At 50.9% G+C, this 13,436-nt stretch overlaps 1 protein-coding gene across 1 annotated transcript; it reads left to right on the top strand.

The window, feature by feature from the left end:
- Positions 1–682: 682 nt before the first annotated feature.
- LOC128373183 (zinc finger protein 135) lies at positions 683–12,372 on the top strand. Its single transcript, XM_053333477.1, has 3 exons — positions 683–729; positions 2,688–3,320; positions 11,282–12,372. Exons 2-3 carry the CDS (start codon positions 2,743–2,745, stop codon positions 12,321–12,323), a joined length of 1,620 nt encoding a protein of 539 aa, XP_053189452.1. The 5' UTR covers positions 683–729; positions 2,688–2,742; the 3' UTR covers positions 12,324–12,372.
- Positions 12,373–13,436: the final 1,064 nt, after the last annotated feature.

Here is a 13,436-nt window from a genome sequence, read left to right on the forward strand (position 1 = left end):
GTATAATAATACTAGTATATCTTTTAGAATAGTAGAACAGAGTCTACATGTAATTATTATATTAACTGTGTTTACAGGAACATTACACAGAGAGAGACTGTTTACTGTATGTTGTATTTTATTTTATTTTATTTAACTCTCACGCTGCTACTTTTTCCCCACTGTTGTTTCCATTTTGAATTTCTCTCCAAGACGGATCAATAAAGAAAGATTTTTATTTATTAATTTTATTTGACAGAAAGGAGCCAGAATAAATTATATTCATACTTTTTTTTGCACATTTGTTTAATACAGAAAAATCGTTTTTAAGTGCTTTCAAAACGTTAGTGTGGGTGGAAGGTACTGTTGTACAGTCTGATGGCACCAAATATTATTCTTCTTTTGAATTATTTTTATGACCAATATTCCAGTTTACATAGTTTTAAAGATTAATCCAGATGATTTATAATAATTATAATAATAATAAAACAATAGAAATAATAATAATAATGATAATAATAAGAAGAAAACATTTTTAATTTATTTTTGCACTTTTAATTTGTATTTATTAATTTTATTTGACAGTGCTTTTACTCTGAAGGGCAATCCTCCGTACTTCCGGTTTTTTTCTCTCCTCCATTTAATCCTTTCCCATCATGCTTTGTGTCGGCGTCGCTGCTTCCTGTTTATTGTGACCGTTTCACCGGTAAAATCCTCCGTTACCGCCGCCGTGTCGCCGCCGAAAGCTCGGTGAGTAACCGGATACCGGCTTGTTTCACCGGTAAACGCGCTAATATCCCGGTGAGTCGCGCGCTCGGCTCGCTCATCCTGACAGCGAACGTGCAGCTTCCTCATCACTGACGTCACTGGCACTGAGCTCGGCCGAGCCCCGGAACTCCGCTTAAAAAACCTATAATTTTAGCGTTTAATGCTTAAACCACCGACATGAAACCACTTTTAACACATTTTGAGATATTTTATGATTTAAATATGTGTTCGGCGGAATTCGGCTTTGAGATAAGGCGCCAAAAAGGTTTAAATGTGTTAAAATAGCCCAGTGTGATAATGGATGCCCCGCCAGCAGCCGCCCTGCGCCCGGTGCTCGGTGTCTGGTAATAACCGCGGGAATAAAACATAAATCTGTCTTATATTCACTGATATTTCACTCTGATTTAATTATGTTAAGTTAATTTAGATGCATCCGAGTTTGAAGCACGAGACAGCGGTTCATGAAGGGGTTAAAACCCGCGTGCAGCGTCGGTAGGTCTCCGGACAGGTTGAACCAGTAGAAACAGCAGATTTGTGAATGAAGTCTGGCGCGTGAGAGAATGAAAGTGTCGCAGGGTTTATTATCAATTATCAGATAGTCATTTATCTGTTAGTAGAGCACACATACACACACACATACATACACACACAACTACACACTCACACACACACCTATACACACATATGTACACACACACACACCTATACACACATATGTACACACACACACCTATATAAACACTCTCACACACACACACACACACATATACACGCATATACACACACATATATTTACACACGTCTCCTTCAGACTGAGGTGATTAAACTAATAAAATCATCTTGATATTATTTTATGATCACGTGACTCTGCTGTAATAACTATCAGAATAATGAGACAGAAATCAAATGAATTTAAAACCCAGTGAAACTAAAACTAGATAAACATATAGAAACCAAACAGAAGAGATCAAAGTGATATCTGATAATCAATGTTTCCATCATTTATTAAAATAAGGTTTCCTGCTTCATTTATTGATCACTGATTGGTTTTAATGAGTCAATATTAAGACTTTTATTTTGTTGATTGAATATTTAATTTAATTTCTACATGAATGAAAAATTAAAACTTTAAAGTTACAGTTTATAAAAAGCTCATGATGTCATCATATCAGCTGACTGCTAATAACCAATTATCTTCCTCCTCTTCCTCTCTTCTCTCCTCCTCTTCCTCCTCTTTTCTCCTCTCCTCCCTCTCTTCTTTCTCTCCTCCTCCTCTCCTCACTCCTCTTCCTCCTCTCATCTTCTCTCTCTCTCCTCTCCTCCTCCTCTCCTCTCTCCTCCTCCTCTCTCCTCCTCTCCCTCTCTCTCCTCTCTCATCTCCTCTTCCTCTCTCCTCTCCTCCTCTCATCTCATCTCCTCTTCCTCCCTCTTCCTCCTCTTCCTCTCCTCTCTCCTCTTCCTCTTTTCCTTTTTCCTCTTCTCCTCTCTCCTCTCCTCTCATCTCATCTCCTCTCCCCCTCCTCTCTTCCTCCTCTCTCCTCTCTCTCCTCTTCCTCCTCTCCTCTCCTCTTCCTCCTCTCTCCTCCTCCTCTCTCCTCTTCCTCCTCTCCTCCTCTCTCTCCTCTCTCCTTCCTCTCTCTCATCTTCCTCCTCTTTCTCTCCTCCTCTCCCCCTCCTCTCTCCTCCCTCTCCCTCTCTCTCCTCCCTCTCCCTCTCTCTCCTCTCTCATCTCCTCTTCCTCCTCTCTCCTCCTCTCCCTCTCTCTCCTCCTCTCCTCTTCCTCCTCTCCTCCTCTCTCTCCTCTCATCCTCCTCCTCCTCTTCCTCCTCCTCCTCCTCTCATCTCCTCTTCCTCTCCTCTCTCTCCTCCTCTCTCCTCTTCCTCCTCTCTCTCTTCTCTCTCTCCTCCTCCTCTCTCCTCCTCCTCTCCTCCTCCTGCAGCTGCTCCTCTGAAGCGTTACTCCCTGAGGACTTGCGTCTCCTCTGTGGTTGGAGGATGGAGGACTCGGAGGCGGAGCTGGCGGTGTCGGAGTCGGACGCTCTGGGCGCCGACTTCATCACGGTGGAGCTGGACACGCAGCCCATCGAGTACGTGGTGAAGTGGGCCGAAGTCGGTTCCAAGTTCACCATCTCCTGCGTGAAGAAGGACTCAGACGACCCGTCGGACCTGAGCGCCGAGCAGCTGAAGATCGAGACGGACGAGGCGTTCTTCGCTCCGTACGAGGAGGTGTACCCCTGCGAGGTGACGGAGCAGAGCGTGGAGATAAAGACGGACTCTGACGACGAAGACGAGGAGGAAGAGGAGGAGCACGAGGTTCTGGTGGAGGCGGGGAGCAGCCAGCTGGACGGCGACGGCGACTCGGACCAGGCGGACTTCGAGCCGGACGAGCGTCAGTACCGCTGCAGCTACTGTGGGAAGTGTTACAGCCACGCGTCCAGTCTGTACCGACACCAGCAGACTCACAGCGGGAAGAGCGGGGGGGCGCTGCCTCCCGCCAAGCGAGCGCTGGAGCCCACGCACCAGGAGGCCCGCTACACCTGCCCTCACTGCGGCATGAGCTTCAAAGGCAGCAGGTCAGTCTGTCCTTCACAATAAAACACCAGGAAGCATCACTTCCAGTCAGTTCCAAGCTTTTATTTTGAAAATAATCTCAGCAAAGATTCCTCCTCTTCCGTCTGTCTCCTCCCCCCTCCTCCTCCTCTTCCTCTCCTCCACTCCCCCCACTCTCCCCTCTCTCTTCCCCCCCCACTCTCCTCTCTCTCCTCCTCCTCCTCCCTCCTCCTCTCCCTCCTCTCTCCTCCTCCCTCCTCCTCTTCCTCTCTCTCCTCCTCCTCTCTCTCCTCCTCCTCCTCTTCCTCTCCTCCACTCCACCCCCCCACTCTCCCCTCTCTACTCCTCCTCCTCCCTCCTCCTCTTCCTCTCTCTCCTCCTCCTCCCACTCTCTCCTCTCTCCTCCTCCTCCTCCTCTTCCTCTCTCTCCTCCTCCTCCTCCTCCTCCTCCTCTTCCCTCTCTCCTCCTCTTCCTCTCCTCTTCCTCTCTCCTCTTCCTCTCCTCTTCCTCTCTCTCCTCCTCTTCCTCCCTCTCCTCTTCCTCTCTCTACTCCTCTCTCTCCTCCTCTTCCTCCCTCTCCTCTTCCTCTCTCTCCTCCTCTTCCTCCCTCTCCTCTTCCTCTCTCTACTCCTCTCTCTCCTCCTCTTCCTCTCCTCCTCCTCTTCCTCTATCTTCCTCTCCTCTCCTCCTCCCTCCTCCTCTTTCTCTCTCTTCCTCTCTCCTCCTCTTCCTCTTCCTCCCTCTCCTCTTCCCTCTCTCCTCCTCTTCCTCTCCCTCTCTCCACTCTCTCCTCCTCTTCCTCTCCTCCTCCTCTCTGTCTTCCTCCTCTTCCTCTCCCCTCTTCCTCTCTCTTCCTCATCTTCCTCTCTCTCTCCTCCTCCTCCTCCTCTTCCTCTCTCTCCTCCTCTTCCTCCCTCTCCTCTTCCTCTCTCTCCTCCTCCTCTCCTCTCTCCTCTCTCCTCCTCTTCCTCTCTCTCCTCTTCCTCTCTCTCCTCCTCTCTCCTCCTCTTCCTCTCCTCTTCCTCTCTCTCCTCTTCCTCTCTCCTCCTCTTCCTCTCTCTCTCTCTCCTTCTCTCTCCTCCTCTCTCCTCCTCTTCCTCTCTCCTCCTCTTCCTCTCTCTCCTCTTCCTCTCTCTCCTCCTCTCTCCTCCTCTTCCTCTCCTCTTCCTCTCTCTCCTCTTCCTCTCTCTCCTCTTCCTCCCTCTCCTCCTCCTCTCTCTCCTCTCTCTCTTCCTCCTCTTCCTCTCCCTCTCTCCCCTGCTCTTCCTCTCTCTCCTCTTCCTCTCTCCTCCTCTTCCTCCCTCTCCTCCTCCTCTCTGTCTCCTCCTCCTCTCTCTCCTCCTCTTCCTCCCTCTCCTCCTCCTCTCTCTCCTTGTCTTCCTCTTCCTCCCTCTCTCTCCTCGTCTTCCTCTCTTCCTCTCTCTCCTCCTCTTCCTCTCTCTGCTCCTCCTCTTCCTCTCTTCCTCTCTCTCCTTCCTCTCTCTCCTCCTTTTCTCTCTCTCCTCCTCCTCCTCTTCCTCTCTCCTCCTCTTCCTCTCTCTCCTCCTCTTTCTCTTCCTCTCTCTCCTCCTCTTCCTCTCTCTCCTCCTCTTTCTCTTCCTCTCGCTCCTCCTCTTCCTCTCTCTCTCCTCATCCTCCTCGTCCTCCTCTTCCTCTCTCTCCTCTCCTCCTCTTCCTCTCTCCTCCTCTTCCTCTCTTCCTCCTCTTCCTCTCTCTCCTCTCCTCCTCTTCCTCTCTCCTCCTCTTCCTCTCTTCCTCCTCTTCCTCTCTCTCCTCTCCTCCTCTTCCTCTCTCCTCCTCTTCCTCTCTTCCTCCTCTTCCTCTCTCTCCTCCTCTCCCCCTGCTCCTCCTCTTCCTCTCTCTCTCCTCATCCTCCTCGTCCTCCTCTTCCTCTCTCTCCTCTTCCTCTCTCTCCTCATCCTCCTCTCCCCCTGCTCCTCCTCTTCCTCTCCTCCTCTTCCTCTCTTCCTATCCTCCTCCTCTTCCTTTCTTTTTCCTCTTCCATCTTTCTTCCCCCTCCTCTCCCTCTCTCTCCTCCTCTTCCTCTCTCTCCTCCTCTTCCTCTTCCTCTCTCTCATCCTCCTCTCTCCTCTCCTCCTCTTCCTCTCCTCTTCCTCTCTCTCTTCTCTCTCCTCCTCTTCCTCTTCCTCTCTCTCCTCCTCTTCCTCTTCCTCTCTCTCCTCCTCTGTCTCCTCCTCTCCCTCTCTCCCCTGCTCTTCCTCCCTCTCCTCTTCCTTTCTTTTTCCTCTTCCATCTTTCTTCCCCCTCCTCTTCCTCTCTCTCCTCCTCTCTCTCCTCCTCTTCCTCTCCTCCTCTTCCTCTCCTCCTCTCTCTCCTCCTCCTCTCTCCTCCTCTTCCTCTCCTCTCCTCTCCTCCTCTTCCTGATTTCCAGATTTGACTCATTATTAGTTTGAAACCAGCAGATATTTTTATATTTTTTGTCTCTTAAATGATGAAATGATCTTCGTTAATCAGTTATTGAGCCGTTTATATTCCTCCGGACGGCAGGAAGCAGAAATGTGTTTTTAACCCCTTCAAAATAAAACAGAACTAGTTGAACTTCTTGTTGTGAAAATGAATTCCTATAAATAACTCCAGATTATTTAAACACAGCCGACCCTCCGTTAACCCGTTCCCTCTCCATGTGACTAGATGAGATTATATTTAGTAATTAGATTAGAGTGTGTGGAGGTTATTACTGCTGGCTGCAGTTCATCCTTCTCACCAGCAGGTGGCAGCAGAGACCGGCAGGCGAGTGTCTCTGCTGCATTCAAACATCTATTAGATATAAAACCATCCTGTGACTTCAGTTTAACCCTTTATAGGACAGTCATTGAAAGGAAGGAAGGAAGGAAGGAAGGAACGGAGGGAGGGAGGAAGGAAAGGAAGGAAGGACGGAGGACGGAGGAAGGAAGGAAGGTGGGGGGAGGAAAGAAAGAGAGAAGGAGGGAGGGAGGAAGGAAGGAAGGGAAGGAAGGAAGGACGGAGGAAATAAGGAATGAGGGAGGGAGAAAGGAAAAGAGGAAGGGAAGAAAGAAGGCAGGGAGGAAGGTCCATACATTTGTTCCTGACACTGAATATCATCATGACCATATATGGACGTATGATACATGCTCTTCTTTGTGTGAGCTCATGTTGGCACTGTGCAACATTTACCTTTTCAAAATAAAAGCCTTAGAAAATGAGTTAACATGGTGAATACAGCGTGTGTATTAGGCTCCAGTAAAGCGTCACACGTTTCAGACACTGCTCAGCTGAACTCTTCTTCTCTTCTGCTTCTGTTCATCGATCAGTCCGATCAATGAAAATGTGTATTGATCTTTTATTGGTCGTCACTTCGTCGTAAACTCGGTCAGGATCCTGCAGGAATCATTACTTTGTGTTTTCCACTGATCTGATTGGTCAGTCGCTGCGGTGTTGCTGCTCCGGATCAGGTTTTACTGTGCGGCAAAGCGTTCCCATGGCGATCCACGCTGGTTACCGTGGTTACCCAGTTTTTGTGATGTCGGAGAAATGCTAACAGATGATCCGCCTTCATGATGCAGCCTCCTTTACGTCATAAAACCTAGACCAGGCACGTCCAAACTACTCCACAAAGGGCCATGTGGACCGTGTGGACCGTGTGGACCGTGTGGACCGTGTGGACCGTGTGGACCGTGTGGACCGTGTGGACCGTGTGGACCATGTGGACCGTGTGGCTGCAGGTTTTAGTTCCAACCAATCAGGAGCACACCATTTGACCAATCGGCTGTCTGAAGACTGAGATCAGCTGATTAAATGAATCAAGTCTGGTGTGCTCCTGATTGGTTGGAATGAAAACCTGCAGCCACACGGTCCACACGGTCCACACGGTCCACACGGCCCACACGGCCCACACGGTCCACACGGCCCACACGGTCCACACGGTCCACACGGTCCACACGGTCCACACGGCCCACACGGTCCACACGGTCCACACGGCCCACACGGTCCACACGGTCCACACGGCCCACACGGCCCACACGGTCCACACGGTCCACACGGCCCACACGGTCCACACGGTCCACACGGCCCACACGGTCCACACGGTCCACACGGCCCACACGGTCCACACGGTCCACACGGTCCACACGGTCCACATGAACCTTTGTAGAATAGTTTGGAGACCCCTGATCTAGACCTTAAGAAGAGTGGAAGCTTGGGGTTGAGCGTAGCTTAGCGGGTAGAGCACCCGCCCATGTGTTGAGGCTATAGTCCTCGTTGCAGGCGACCCCGGTTCGAATCCCGAGCCAAGTGGTCTTATTCTGCGTGTCATTCCCCCCTCTCTCTGCCTCCTGTTTCCTGTCTATCTCCACTGTCCTGAACATTAAAGGCACAAAAGCCCAAAAAATATACTTTAAAAAGAAGAGTGGAAGCTGTGGCTCAGGAGGTGGAGCGGTCGTTCTCCAATTGGAAGATCGGTGGTTCGATTCCCGGCTCCTCCAGTCCACATGTCGATGTGTCCTTGGGCAAGACACTTAACCCCTAATTGCTCCCGTTGCTATGCCAACGGTGTACTAGTAAGGCCCCTCCCTTCCTTTCTTTCCTTACTTCCATCTGTCCTTCCTCCCTCCCTCCCTCCCTCTCTCTTTCTTTCCTCCCCCCTACCTTCCTTCCTTCCTTCTTTCCTCCGTCCTTCCTTCCTCCCTCCCTCCTTCCTTCCCTTCCTTCCTTCCTTCTTTCCTTCCTTTCCTTCCTCCCTCCCTCCTTCCTTTCCTTCCTTTCCTTCCTCCCTCCCTCCTTCTCTCTTTCTTTCCTCCCCCCTACCTTCCTTCCTTCCTTCCTTCCTTCTTTCCTCCGTCCTTCCTTCCTCCCTCCCTCCTTCCTTCCCTTCCTTCCTTCCTTCTTTCCTTCCTTTCCTTCCTCCCTCCCTCCTTCCTTTCCTTCCTTTCCTTCCTCCCTCCCTCCTTCTCTCTTTCTTTCCTCCCCCCTACCTTCCTTCCTTCCTTCCTTCCTTCCTTCTTTCCTCCGTCCTTCCTTCCTCCCTCCCTCCTTCCTTCCCTTCCTTCCTTCCTTCTTTCCTTCCTTTCCTTCCTCCCTCCCTCCTTCCTTTCCTTCCTTTCCTTCCTCCCTCCCTCCTTCTCTCTTTCTTTCCTCCCCCCTTCCTTCCTTCCTTCTTTCCTTCCTTTCCTTCCTCCCTCCCTCCTTCCTTTCCTTCCTTTCCTTCCTCCCTCCCTCCTTCTCTCTTTCTTTCCTCCCCCCTACCTTCCTTCCTTCTTTCCTCCATCCTTCCTTCCTTCCTTCCTCCCTCCTTCCTTCCCTTCCTTCCTTCCTTCTTTCCTTCCTTCCCTTCCTTCCTTCCTTCTTTCCTTCCTTTCCTTCCTCCCTCCCTCCTTCCTTTCCTTCCTTTCCTTCCTTTCCTTCCTCCCTCCCTCCTTCTCTCTTTCTTTCCTCCCCCCTACCTTCCTTCCTTCCTTCCTTCCTTCTTTCCTCTGTCCTTCCTTCCTTCCTTTCCTTCCTTCCTTCCTTCCTCCCTTCCTTTCAATGACTGTCCTATAAAGGGTTAAACTGAAGTCACAGGATGTTTGAATGCAGCAGAGAAACTTGTGATGTTGAAATGATCTTAACCCTAAAACAGGCCTTACTAATGGTTGGCGCCCTGCGTGGTAGCCCCTGCAATCAGTGTATGAAAGGGTGAATGATGTCATGTGATGTAAAGCGCTTTGAGTGGTCGCACAGACTAGACAGGCACTATATAAGTACAGTCCATTTACCATTTACCATATGATCCACGCTGGTTACCGTGGTTACCCAGTTTTTGTGATGTCGGGGAAATGCTAACAGATGATCCGCCTTCATGATGTCATCATATCAGCTGACTGCTAATAACTTCTTCCTCTCCTCTCTTCTTCTTCCTCCTCCTCTCTCTTCCCTCTTCCTTCTCTTCTCTCTCCTCTTCCTCTTTTCCTTTTTCCTCTTCTCCTCTCTCCTTTCTCCTCCTTCTCCTCTCCTCTCTCATCTCCTCTCCTCTGACTCCTCTCCTTTCTTCTCCTCCTCCTTCTCCTCTCCTCTTCTCCTCTCTCCTCTTCCTCTTTTCCTTTTTCCTCTTCTCCTCTCTCCTCTTCCTCCTCTCCTCTGACTCCTCCTCCTTTCTCCTCCTCGCCTCCCCTCCTCTCCCCTCTTCCTCCTCTCCTTTCTTCTCCTCCTCCTTCTCATCTCCTCTCCTCCCTCTTCCTTCTCTTCTCCTCTCTCCTCTTCCTCTTTTCCTTTTCCTCTTCTCCTCTCCCCTCTTCCTCCTCTCCTTTCTCCTTCTCTCCTCTTCCTCTCTCCTCCCTCTTCCTTCTCTTCTCCTCTCTCCTCTTCCTCTTTTCCTTTTTCCTCTTCTCCTCTCTCCTTTCTCCTCCTTCTCCTCTCCTCTCCTCTCTCATCTCCTCTTCTCCTCTCCCCTCTTCCTCCTCTCCTTTCTCCTCCTTCTCCTCTCCTCTCCTCTCTCATCTCCTCTTCTCCTCTCCCCTCTTCCTCCTCTCCTTTCTCCTTCTCTCCTCTTCCTCTCTCCTCCCTCTTCCTTCTCTTCTCCTCTCTCCTCTTCCTCTTTTCCTTTTTCCTCTTCTCCTCTCCCCTCTTCCTCCTCTCCTTTCTCCTTCTCTCCTCTTCCTCTCTCCTCCCTCTTCCTTCTCTTCTCCTCTCTCCTCTTCCTCTTTTCCTTTTTCCTCTTCTCCTCTCTCCTCTTCCTCCTCTCCTTTCTCCTTCTCTCCTCTTCCTCTCTCCTCCCTCTTCCTTCTCTTCTCCTCTCTCCTCTTCCTCTTTTCCTTTTTCCTCTTCTCCTCTCCCCTCTTCCTCCTCTCCTTTCTCCTTCTCTCCTCTTCCTCTCTCCTCCCTCTTCCTTCTCTTCTCCTCTCTCCTCTTCCTCTTTTCCTTTTTCCTCTTCTCCTCTCTCCTCTTCCTCCTCTCCTTTCTCCTTCTCTCCTCTTCCTCTCTCCTCCCTCTTCCTTCTCTTCTCCTCTCCCCTCTTCCTCCTCTCCTTTCTCCTTCTCTCCTCTTCCTCTCTCCTCCCTCTTCCTTCTCTTCTCCTTCTCTCCTCTTCCTCTCTCCTCCCTCTTCCTTCTCTTCTCCTCTCTCCTCTTCCTCTTTTCCTTTTTCCTCTTCTCCTCTCTCCTCTTCCTCCTCTCCTCTTCCTCCTCTCCTCTGACTCCTCTCCTTTCTCCTCCTCGCCTCCCCTCCTCTCCCCTCTTCCTCCTCTCCTTTCTTCTCCTCCTCCTCCTCCTCTCTCCTCCCTCTTCCTTCTCTTCTCCTCTCTCCTCTTCCTCTTTTCCTTTTTCCTCTTCTCCTCTCCCCTCTTCCTCCTCTCCTTTCTCCTTCTCTCCTCTTCCTCTCTCCTCCCTCTTCCTTCTCTTCTCCTCTCTCCTCTTCCTCTTTTCCTTTTTCCTCTTCTCCTCTCTCCTTTCTCCTTTCTTCTCCTCTTCCTTCTCATCTCCTCTCCTCCCTCTTCCTTCTCTTCTCCTCTCTCCTCTTCCTCTTTTCCTTTTTCCTCTTCTCCTCTCTCCTCTTCCTCCTCTCCTTTCTCCTTCTCTCCTCTTCCTCTCTCCTCCCTCTTCCTTCTCTTCTCCTCTCTCCTCTTCCTCTTTTCCTTTTTCCTCTTCTCCTCTCTCCTTTCTCCTCCTTCTCCTCTCCTCTCTCATCTCCTCTCCTCTGACTCCTCTCCTTTCTTCTCCTCCTCCTCCTCTCTCCTCTCCTCTTCCTTCTCTTCTCCTCTCTCCTCTTCCTCTTTTCCTTTTTCCTCTCCTCTGACTCCTCTCCTTTCTCCTCCTTCTCCTCTCCTCTCTCATCTCCTCTCCTCTGACTCCTCTCCTTTCTTCTCCTCCTCCTTCTCCTCTCCTCTTCCTCTCTCTCCTCTTCCTCCTTTATGACATGAAACCTAGACCTTAAGAAGAGTGGGAGCTGTGATATGTTCCAGTCGATCTCGTCGATTCGATCTGATTTTAAAACTCTCTGGTTGTTGTTGTGTGTTGTTTGTGTACCTGTCAGGATGCTGGGGAGTCACCTGCGGCTGCACGGGAAGCGGCGGATCCACCCCTGCAACATCTGCGGGAAGGAGTTCAACCACAGCTCCAGCCTGTCGCGCCACCGCCTCATCCACAAGAAAGGGAAGGGCATCCCCAAAGACATCGGCCTGGGCCCCAACATGTCCGCGCTGCGCCACTCGCTGAAGGCCGGCGCCAAGAACAAGAAGACCAAGCGGCAGCAGCAGCGGCAGCAGCAGCAGCAGCAGGCGGCGGTCGCCATCGTTCAGAATCAGGGCGGCGATAAGTTCTACGCCTGCCCGCAGTGCGACATGAGCTTCAGGACGTCCACGCAGCTGTCCAAGCATCAGGTGACCCACGTCAAGGAGCTGCTGGACAACTACACGCCCGGCAAGGAGAACCTCGGCGAGACTTCCTCCGACCTCAAGATCCGCCTCAAGCTCTGCTCCCGCGACAAGCCCAACTTCTACACCCTCTGCAAGAAGAACCGCCGCCGCCGCGGGGGGCGAGGCGGCCGGCGTGGCGTCGCTCTCTCCGAGGATGAGGAAGGGAGCGGCGGTGGTGGTGGCGGCGTAGGAGGAGGTGGTGGAGTAGGAGGAGTTGGTCGCCATGGTTGCAGCCACTGTGGGAAGCGGTTCAGCCACGCCTCCAGCCTGGCGCGGCACCAGCAGACCCACCGGGCGGCGGCGGACGGCGGCGTGGCGCGAGGGAAGCTGCAGCAGCACCAGAAGCAGCATCACATCAAGACCGGACTCCCCGGCGCCGCCACCGCCACCCGCCACCGCCAAAACCAAGACCTACACCTGCGCCGCCTGCAACAAGACCTTCATGCACTCGTCCAGCTTCTCGCGCCACAAGAAGGCTCACATGGAGGAGGAGCAGCGGGCGCACGCCTCCGCCACCGCCAAGCGCAGGAAGAGAGCGGTGCTGGACGAGACCGCGCCGCTGGAGTCCGACTCCGAGTGACGTCGCCCCCTCCTCCTCCTCCTCCTCGGCTCTGGACTGGTTCTGGACCTGTTCTGGGTTTGGTTCTGAATCAGCACTGACTGGTTCTGGACTGGTTTGGGACCAGTTCAGAAAAAAAACGACAAAGAAAAAAAAAAAAAATCCCAAAAAAAAAAAAAAAAAAAAAAAATAGTTCGTAAATTCGCGAAGATTTTCTCGGACCAGTTCTCCGCCAGCTCTGGACCAGTTCTCCGCCAGCTCTGGACCAGTTCTCCGCCAGCTCTGGACCAGTTCTCCGCCAGCTCTGGACCAGTTCTCCGCCAGCTCTGGACCAGTTCTCCGCCAGCTCTGGACCAGTTGGGGGACAGATTCTGGTGACGTTTGGTTGTCCGGGTTTTTCGGGGACTGGAACTGGTTGACTCTCCTCTGGTGTAGATAGCAGCAGGACATCCATATATGGTCGTATGGCGGGGGGATCTCCATATATGGTCGTATGGCGGGGGGATCTCCATATATGGTCGTATGGCGGGGGATCTCCATATATGGTCGTATGGCGGGGGGATCTCCATATATGGTCGTATGGCGGGGGGATCTCCACATATGGTCGCATCCATATATGGTCATCAGAACTGACCCTTTAGCGATTTGCTCTTAAGGATGGGATTAGATTTAAAGTGTTACCCTGATGCCCCCCCCCAATGCCCCACCCCCCCCCCCTCACCTGTGTTTGGTTGCACCTGGATACTGTTCACCCCCCCCCCTCCTCCCCCCCTTCCTCTTTTACACACTCCATTTCCCATCAGCCACTTGGGAGTCAGCTTCTCGTCTGTCCGTCTCAGATCGTCGTAACTCTGACTTCCTGTCGGTCCGACCGCAGCACGATGATTAATTAATTAATAATAATAATAATTATTATAATTATAATCAATTATTTTTATTATTATTATTATTATAAATTAATTTATTATAACAGTAAAACATTTAAATTATTATTTCAGTGCTGCGATCAGACTGCAGCCGCTCAGATTTGTATTAATTATTATTCTATAGAAGTTTATTAACGACAAACAATCATCCCAATATAAAACATGTTGGTGGTTTTTCTCTTAAAATCGTATCTGAGTGTTTTAAGTCAGAAAAAAGTTAAATTAATCAAAACTGTAAATAATTGTTGCTTATTATTATTTTTTACCCCAAAAAGTCGAAATCTGATA

Source organism: Scomber japonicus, chromosome 14 (genome assembly GCF_027409825.1).
Source record: "Scomber japonicus isolate fScoJap1 chromosome 14, fScoJap1.pri, whole genome shotgun sequence".
Lineage (NCBI taxonomy): Eukaryota > Metazoa > Chordata > Actinopteri > Scombriformes > Scombridae > Scomber > Scomber japonicus.